Here is a 10392-nt window from a genome sequence, read left to right as displayed (position 1 = left end):
AAAAACCCGGGACACAAGGTAAAAATCTGATGGGAATGTCCCGAAAAATTCGTGGATATATAGCATCGTGCCTTAAGGCAAATTGCTGGAACTATCTAAAAAAACAATCGTTTTGTCAATATAAGCGAGAAGTCATTTGAATCAAATCGGATGCTTCGTTCTTTAAAAAACTACCATTTTTTGCACAATTAGATCCAAATCTCCAAAACGGCTAGACCTGCCTTTGCCAAAACCTAATCACCATTTCTCCCCATCATTAACGATTTGAATGTTTTTGAATAATTCAAATCGGTTGATCCGTGCTCTCAAAATCGTCAACAAAAAATTGTATCTGATGTATGTGGGTGTGTATATATATAATATATATATATATGTATGAGCAGAAAAAAAAATTACGACGATTTCGGAAGCACTGATTAACCTATAGAAAACCTCATCTTAGAAAAAACTCTAAAGTATGCCCGTATGTTGATAAATGTTTTCAAAAAATCGTGGACCGTAGTCCACGGTTTGAGCTTGATTTTCATATTCAAGTAGTAAGTTCATAGTTTTAACTTGACACTATTCAAATTGAGTCAAATATGTTTTGAAAAAAAAGTTTAATTTTGTCTATTATTTTTTATTAAAATGTTTTTCATTAATTTATGACTTAATTTTATTAGTTAATCAAATAAAAAATAATAGTTTTCTTATCAAACTTTTATTATTTACATTCTGATTTTTTTCAACATTTTGTTCCCTAAGTATCACCTATCAAAATAAAGATTACATATAAACTTATCTTTGATAATACACATTTACATTGATCTATTGCTTTATATTACAGTATTTTAATCTAAAACACAACTTATCCATTATAAAAATATCTACAATAATATATACGAATATATATTCAAGAAAATAACAAAAAAATTATATATATATATATATATATATATATATATATATATATATAGACAATGATCTTTCTATTTATGACAAAGTTCAAGATAAGACAATCAACAGTAATGATAATGATTTAAATAGTCACATTTGACTAGATGCATATATTTTATATCATTTATTTTATTTATATAAAAATATGTGTTAAAATTAATGAATTAGATAACTTAAATTTACCATTAAAACAATACTCATATTATTCTATCTCTTAATATAAAATCAATTTATAAAAGTGATTTTTGTAAAAATATTAACCTACTTATTAAAATACAAACCTAGTGAGTGATAATATATTTGGGCTTATGCTTACATTTTATTCAAACAATTATGTGAAAACATTGTTATAATTATTTCAAGTTTTTTTTTACAGTGAAGCAATTCTAATATCACGATCGCATTTGCCCAAATATACAGTCATGTTAAAATTTGATCTAATCGATTCAACAAATTATGGCACCATTCTCTTGAAACCCACTCCATCCTATAAAATAAAATAAAATAATATTTTAATCAAAATTCAAAATAAGTGTAAATAAATAATGATAATCTAAAGTACTAAAAAAACCTAAGAAATAAATGAATTTGAATTAAACAAAGTAGTAAATATAATCGAGTCAGTGCAAGTCTTATTCTTCGATTTAATTTTTTCAGCATTCACTCTTGAATTTTCATGAATTAATTTTCATGAAATAATGGTAATAATACATGATAATATGATATTTTTATATCAAAAAAGCGATGTAATGATGATATTTCTTTAGCAATTCACTTCAACTTTAGAACATATGCTATTAATAATATACGCCATAACTAACTTCATTTATTCATTCACGATAATTAAATTAATTAAGCAATAAAAACTTGATATTTATCTTCATTTAACATCTCGTTCTCTATAAAATTCTTAATCCCTATATATTACATTTAATATATTACTTGTATATCAATACGATATCTAAATTTGCTATGTACAATATTACTTTAACTGATCTTAGAAAACTTAAAAAATGTGTGAAAAAAAATCGTCTAATAGTATATAATGATAACTAATTGATGAATGATGAATTAATATCACAAATATAAGTTTCATTTTAGGTTATTTTGCAAGATTAACTACTTATAATAAGACCAGTGTCATAGATAATAAAAAACAAAAAATACAGGTCGTTATTTTTTATACAAATCTCTTATTCCAGAGCAGTATGAGCATTAAGTATGTTTGTATGAAGATGTGTCTGTGAAGGCTAATGTTAACAACAAATGATTGAATGTTTTCTCGATTGTGTTATTTAACGCTATTGAAATTGACTATTGATTGTGCATGAATATAATAAATCACGCCTCACTTTTCCCAATTTAAGTTCTTCATATAGAGACGGATTCAATTCTGTTGCTGTCGAAACTTGAAGTGTCGCAGTACCATTATTCCAATTCTGCGAGTTACTGGTTTCTGATGATGACACAGCAGGAATCTGAGATAATAAAATAATTTTATAATATAAATACGATTCTAATTGGCTTATGTATCAATATTGTGAAAGATCAACACACATCTACAAAGTTTTAAGGTGGTACGACTTAGGCAACCATACGCTATCCTTGGTACCTTCATTTCAATATTTTTTACTGACCTGTACGTGATCTGGATTGCCTTCGCGTAGATAACTGGGATTTTCAAACGCGACGCCTCCAGGTGCGTTTTTACCTGCTCCGCGCCTCTTTCCACGATACCAAAGTGCTACCCAAAGAACTGCACCAGCTGCTGCAAGTGCCAGGAGGGCACAACCCACACCAACACCTACGGTGGAACCTGCATCTGCTCGTGAAGCAGATGTAATGTAGTTGTCGTCTAAAGTGAATTGAACTGGTCGTGACAGCATACTTGTGCCTGAAATGATAAGAAAATTTATATCCGTCCTATAATTAAATGTATATCTATTATTATACTACAACTCACCATAATGATTACCAGCTTTGACAACTAACTCGTAGAGTACATGAGATTTCAATCCATTCACCATCATATTGGTGAAAGGTGTGTCATTCCTATGAGATCCTCTTTGAGATTCTTCTCTCCAAAATACACGATACATTTCTACTGCGTGTGGATTTTTGATTGGTGGATCCCAACTATTTTAAATAGAACAAATCATTTATTAATTGCATTCAACAAAGTGTACAAAAAGTAAAGTATAAGTATAGAAGTATTTAAAGTAGTAAGGAAACTGAAAGCCAAAGCACAGGGCCAGGAAGCTTGGAAGCAGAAGTTATTAAAGAAAAATGCACAAACGTGCATAAATGATAGCAGGGAAAGGAGAAAATCATTTGATTTGTGGTGCTCTCAAATCATGGATCTACTTAAGGCAGACTACCATTAATTATTATTATTATAATAATTTTTTGTACACTTACTGAACTTCTATCGCATCCTCGCTAAGTGGCCTAACAGCAACATTTTGGGGAGGTCCAGGTAATCGATCCCGTCCTTCTTGGAAGCATCCAATAATTTTTCTGGTGCTATGCAGAGAACAAAATGATCCTGGAGCTCCAATGGGTTCACCACGACACCAATCCAGACAGCCACGTGGAACACCAGCTGACGCGCAACAATTTCGATGATCTGAAAAATAATAAGAGAAACAATCAGAAATAAACACTATTTCCATCGCAAATCCTTCGCAGTACAATTTGAATAAAAATCTTCCAAAATTGTTGACATTTTAATCCCAAATTTTACCAAATTCACCAATCTGGTAATTATATTTGGTTCACTAATCTGCCATCATTTTTTTATCAGAATTGTTGTCTTTGTTAGAAAAATAAATAAAGAAAAACAATAATATTATCCTACCTGATCCATCAGCTGCACATTTCATAAGCTTATCAAAGTCTTTCAGACACTCTGGTCTATCAATAACCGCTTCAATATCTAGATAGAAGCCGCAGGCATCATTGCAAGCTGGTGAGACGTTCTGTTCTCGGCAACATTCTGTAACATTATGACCAGCAGCAGAATTGCGAAGCCGGACGCTGACTGGACGAGTGACTGCTCCTAAAACGTTTTCGGCGTGACAATAGTAGTCTCCTGCATCAGAAGCAGTTACGTGTGCGATGGTTAAGGTCATGATGTACTTCCATTTATCCTGGAAATAAATAAAATGCTGGATAAAATAATAATGGTAACATGTTCGATTCGCGAGAAAAACTCAGAATTATCCATCGATATGACTGTAAATCTACTTAAAAATATAGTAAATAGATGAATCATTATCAATTTCATAACATAAACCATCATAAGAATATATTGTACGATATACTTACATCATTATCCTGTTTAATATTGATATCGTATCTTGGTCCTTGAATTACTGGAATACGACCTTGATGATCCCTCCAGAATATGACCTAAAAATATGTGAAAATTTATGAATATTTAATATTATAATATAATTATTGGAAGTTTGTAATAAAACTTACTTTTGGTTCAGGTTGACCACGCACAATGCATTGCAATGATACAGTATCTCCTGGGGCTGCCACAGTTATACCTCCGGCAGATATACGAGGAGCAACTAGAAGAAATTTTTTTACCAATTAATGTTGAATTTTATATTTGTAGATTCAAATAGTTATTACTACGTACAACTTATATTGATTCGCCTCGAAGCTTGCATGGGTGTTCCATAACCGTTGTCAGCATAACAAGAAACTTGGTCCATATCAGTAGTAACATTATGAATAACAGTGACCATGTGCCTGGCAGTGTCTTGTCTTACTAAGGTACCACCCACATACAATGAAATTGTTGGCGTCGGGACTCCCATAGCTATGCAAAGAACTGTCATGGAATTTCCTTCAGAAACGAGGTCCACTGGGTGAACCGTTGGTATCTGAAAATAATAAATAAAATTATAAGTAATTAATTAAAAAAAAAATAATATGCGTGGTGGTCCATTGATGGATCGATTGGTCACGTTTATGCTCCACAAAATTTGAAAATGAATACATTGTCTATTTTGGAAGATGCTGTTTCTCAAGAAGATCCATGTGATAAGTAAGAAATTGACAGGCTCACTCAATTGAATAATTTTTTGCTGCAGATTCATTGCCTATTTTTTATATAAATAATAGTACCAACCTCAACAAAGGCAGGGAAAGCTGGATCAGTCCAGGCAACCAGTGTTTCTGATGGAAGTGACGATCCTCTTTTTGATATAGCAACGATATAGACCACATGTTGAGTATTTGGTTGTAACGAATGCAATTCATGAGCTGTTAAAGTTGTTTCACTCATATTGAATGCTTGAGCCATTGCAGCTTTGTAGTAGATTCTAAGATGATAAATGTATTAAACTATCATATACTTACTTACATTTTTTCTGAATAAAATTAAAATAAAGTGATTAGACAAGAAAGTATGAGAAAAAAAATTGAAAATATTTTATTTATAATTACTTGTAGTGAATTTGATCTTCAGGATGTGTAAATTGAGGTGGCTGCCAAGCAACTGTCAGCCAAGTAGCACTCCTTTCAGAAACTGATAACGAATGAGGTGGCGATGGTACACCAGCCACTAATTGCTTAGCGTTTGATCCTGGATCTATTGAAAAGTTTATAAATATAATACATAACTTCTAATATATCTGCATATTATATACCATATTAAAATTTACCTGCGTCGCTAGAGGTATTTATAAATAGAACAGAAGATGGTAAAGACGTTCCATTTTCATTTTGTGCAATGACAAATACTTTGTACAAGGATCCTGGTTGTAAACCTGTAAGCCCTATACTGGTGTCATTTGTAGCAATTTGCTGAAACAATAAGAATTATGTAATGCAACATGCTGTATACAATTAAAATTATTTATTACTATTTGCTTACATTCTCTAACTTCAAAACCGTCTCATGTAACGATACTTCATCAGTAAGCCCATAGTGCACTTCATATGTAACTTTGGACTGTTTTTCTGGAGTTGTGTTATTCTCTCCCCATGGAGGCAACCAGGCCAATGCTATACTTGTATTTGTAGTTGTAACAGCGTGCAATTCTGATACTGGACCAGGAATATATTCAGTACCTGAAAGAGGATAATGTTAAACAAACAATAAAAACATTTTTTAAATTATCCTAATAAATATCTCAAAATTAAACTGGTTAATTTGTTACTAACGATACTACACCATGCATATATCTACAACTTAATGGATTTTTAAATAATTTATTAATATAACTAAACTTATTAAATGTTTGTACCTTCTTCAAAACATTGGACAATATTTCCAATATAAGGCAAACATTCTGATGCTGTTACTCCTGGTTGAGAGCCAATCACACCTCGGCACATGCTCATACAATTTTGGGGAACTGCTCTTCTTGAACAGCATGGTGCTAAAACAAAAATTGCATCAGTAAAAAAGTGAAAAAAATTAATTTTCTGCCTATCAGTTGTGCCCCAGATTGTGAATAAAATATCACTTTTTAAATATTATGATTTTCTTTCTATCACTTACTATGGTCACGACCGCCAGCAGCGCATTTTACAAGGCTGGGAATTTGCGTTTGGCAGGTGTTTCCGAGAGCCCTCAATTCTGACATTTTTGCATTATAAGTACACAAACCCATACACTGTTGACTTACGCCATGTCCCACACAACATGCAGTAATATTATATCCTATTTCTTTCGAATCTTCTGCGATCTATAAAGATAAAATATCAAAAACATTCAGAACAGTGAGGGAGTAAATTCATGATAATATTTTTTTCATTACTTACTAAGGAATCAGTTCTGAAAACTAATCTTGGTGACGGAGATCCAACTCCGTGACTATTTATGGCGGATATGAATACTTCATAATCTGTTCCACTCCTAAGTCCTTCTAAGACTAACGGTGATCGGTCCTGAAATAGATTACATCACCAAAAACTTGAAAATACATCATAACTTCTACAAAAGTATTTCCATATTTTGTACAAGGCCTTTACATTGGTATTTGCAAAGAAATGTTTATTTTGGAATTTTATAGAAACAAATAAAGTGCAAATTATTTAAGCATCAAGATAATGACATATTTTTTAATTAACATTAATATTAGAATATCATTATATTTTGAATGAAATAACATAACAAAATTATATAAAGAGTTAGAACAAACCTTTTCAATGATTCCAAATTCATCAAATCCGTTGAGCTCTCTATAATGAACGTGGTACATTAAAACAGTGTCGCCCAAAACACGTGGCGGGTTCCACCTGATTACCGCAAAAGTTGAGGCCACGTGCGGCGCCCGAAGACGAGAGGGTGGTCCAGCCAGCACCCCGTATCCTTGCAGTAAACAACTTGAATAATCACTCATGTAACGTAGACATCTAAAAAAAAAAATCAAAATTATCAACATTCATAGACACTAAAAATTATGTAATGGTTAATAGACAAAATAGTACCATATCTATATTATATCTACCTCCATAATATTATTATTGTCTTATAGTTATTTAATTAATTTATACATAATCCAAGCGATTTGTGTCAATCACATTGAACTTACTTGAAGTAACTAAAATCTAGATTTGTTATATTTCCATGGCACAGCGGAAGACATGAATTGGGTATTCCTCTAGCTTGACAACAAGGCGAATGATCAACACCATTTGCTAAACATTGGAAAGTAACCCCTGCCCATGGAGCGCACACCATGAGGTCCATTACCTATAATATATTTCAAATTTAATGTTTAACTTATGTGCTAATATATCACAGTTAAAGTATTGATATTTTTTTGACAAAAGTAAAAAACTTAAATTATGGTTATAATATAGATAGATACTAGTTAGATAAATTCACTGATATGATGCAAAAAACGATGAATGGCCAAAAGACTGATATAAACAACATTGAGGCAAAAGGTTATGAATAAAATAAAATTTTAATTTCCATTATCTTACTTCGACTACATCAGCTTGTTTGGGATCGCACATTCTGTCCAGACACGTGGGTTGATTGACACCATGCTCTACGCAACATTTTCGGACATCTGGTAAATCTGGAGGAGCTGAAACATTTCCTTCTGCACTGGCTGGTGAGCTCAGTCCACCTAACAAAGTTAAACTGCGCACCCCATAAGATGGTAAACTAGAGCCATGAGAATTGCGAGCTGTGACAGTTACCTGAGCAAATTGAAAAATTCAATAAAAATCACTGTCTTAAAAAAAACAATATTTTTTTCTATCATTGTTCAGTATAGCATATTACTTTTATTAAATTGTGACAAATATTAATGGTCATCTTTACCTCATACATGGTGTAGGGTGTGAGATCACTCAATACTGTAGAATTCTGAGCAGCTGGAACTCTAGTCTGTATTTGAACACCAGTAGACGTGGGTTTTCGTTCTGCAGGATCGTACGTCTCCAAAGCGACGTGAGATATGATGTATTCCTGAACAGTACGAGCTAATGAGGCTGGTGGCTGCCACGACACCCTGATCGAGCGCTCGGTCAGAGGTTCCAATTCGACATCGCGAGGTTGACCGGGAAGTAGATCTGAAAATAGAATTTTTTTTATATCACATATATTAATAATATAACTTTATACTTTTGTACTATATGAAAAATCGTATTCGTGCCCCAACATATCTGACAAAACCATTGATTTTGGTCCCGGTGGACAAAGCTAATAGAACACCCTGGTGTACCGTAGGGACATATTCAATCATTTATTCTAAATAGATGCTAATACTCACTGACTCCTCTGGATATACAGGCCAGTGCCGGTTCGGTGTGTGCAGCACACGAGACATGAGTGCGTAAGTGGTCAGTAATGGGGGTATATTGACCCTTGCACACGTCCTGACACAGGTCCGGAACACCTTCCCGGGCGCAACAGGGAGTATGGTCTCGACCATCGGCCATACAACTAAAATATTAATGGAAATCTGGGTATAAATCAAAATTTAAAAAGGAAACTTGTGTACAATTATTGATTTTTTTACTACGACAAAAGTTAAGAATAGGTATATAGTGTAGAGCGGGGCTTGAAGGTCCGGACATGAAAAGATCTACTACCGATATCTCAAAACAAAAGTTGAAAACAAGTTAAGTTAAACAATTTTTAAGAGCAATATTTGCAAATAGAGGGCAAGAGATGTATAACCAGTTATAACCTTAATTCTTGTTACGTCGCTACCAGGAGATAAATAATAATTTTTGAAGATCCTAATTTTTTTACCTGACTATAGCTGGGAAATCTAATTCACAGGCCTCTGGTTCTCTGCCTGTGCTGCCTTGAAGAATGTTCCTCACTGAACAGAAACCCCGACATTCCACACTCACGTTACTCCTTTTGCAGCACTCCGTGTAATTGTGGTCATTGGCTTCTTGCTCCTTCTCCTCCTCCATGAATTCTTGTTCAGAAGACTCTTGGTTCATATCGAATTCGGTTATATTTTCCGGAGCGAAGGACGCACTCACGTTGCCCGGAGGGTCCAAACCTCTGAGAACTACGAAAACATGGATGGATAAAAATAGATACATTTTTGTAAAAGATTCAAATTGAACCTTTTGGGCTTTGCTATAATTTATAAATTTTTAGGTTTAGATATGTAACTTCAAATTACATACAACCATTAGATTTATACATGAATGAATGATATTAGTACATTTTGTTGTTGACTAAAATTAATTATTAGAAAAGATAGCTTATACGACAAAAGAGTGAATTGTATTTTATTAAAATTTAATATGGAAGAAAAAAATAATCAATTATATGGTAGTAAAATCTTAATCAGGTTTTAATAAAACAATCTAGTGAGAACTTGATTAAAAGATCTGAGAACCATCATCCAAATTTAACTACAAATTTAGTAAGCAATAATTACACAATCATTTAAAACTTATTTTTTTCTGCCCTTATCCGTATCATGTATCTAACTTGATTAACATTTAGTACAATATTGTTTGAGATAGATTATTTCTTAGTTTGTTTTTATGACAAATATTGATCTTGAATTTTATCAATTTATTGCTGAATCATATTTATTGGTTTACTTTGTGTTTACTTCTAGTCCAGTGATTTAAGCTTAAATTAGGTAAGAATCTCGGAATTCGAGATACCCAGCTGTAAGTCTGTATATACTTGTGTATTGACACCTAAATGGTGTCTAAAAACCTACATATGGTAGAGTATTCGCAACATATGTAGGTTTTGAGACAACTTTTAAGTGTCAATATACAAGTATATTTATAGACTTACTGCTGGGTACCTCGAATTCCGAGGTGAATTTATTTTAATGACTGGTTTATTTATGGACAATATCAAACAAAAAGATTAGGGTTTTATATTGGCAACATTTTTAATTTGTTCTTTGATTTATTTTTTTATTATATATCAAAAAGCAGAATTTCAATTTTGACTTCTGTTTTTTCCCAACCTTTGGCCTAGGATGAGTA

At 32.5% G+C, this 10392-nt stretch overlaps 1 protein-coding gene across 1 annotated transcript; it reads right to left on the bottom strand.

Moving 5' to 3' along the window:
• Window positions 1-1338: 1338 nt before the first annotated feature.
• LOC113384904 (Ig-like and fibronectin type-III domain-containing protein 2) lies at window positions 1339-9368 on the bottom strand. Its single transcript, XM_026622678.1, has 22 exons — window positions 9173-9368; window positions 8688-8860; window positions 8237-8487; window positions 7891-8112; window positions 7494-7654; window positions 7101-7314; window positions 6721-6846; window positions 6458-6644; window positions 6201-6335; window positions 5828-6024; window positions 5616-5757; window positions 5398-5542; window positions 5081-5273; window positions 4586-4832; window positions 4420-4514; window positions 4264-4347; window positions 3794-4085; window positions 3355-3562; window positions 2900-3072; window positions 2574-2830; window positions 2289-2414; window positions 1339-1423 (listed from the first exon to the last, which is right to left on the bottom strand). The coding sequence occupies exons 1-22, from the start codon at window positions 9340-9342 to the stop codon at window positions 1391-1393; spliced, it is 3831 nt and encodes a 1276-aa protein (XP_026478463.1). The 5' UTR covers window positions 9343-9368; the 3' UTR covers window positions 1339-1390.
• Between the last annotated feature and the right edge of the window lie 1024 nt (window positions 9369-10392).

Source organism: Ctenocephalides felis, unplaced genomic scaffold (assembly GCF_003426905.1).
Source record: "Ctenocephalides felis isolate EL2017-DRISC unplaced genomic scaffold, ASM342690v1 CF-g0.4_SCAFFOLD_03571, whole genome shotgun sequence".
Lineage (NCBI taxonomy): Eukaryota > Metazoa > Arthropoda > Insecta > Siphonaptera > Pulicidae > Ctenocephalides > Ctenocephalides felis.
Note: the sequence above shows the minus strand (reverse complement) of the source record. Positions and strands in the feature narration are given on the sequence as shown.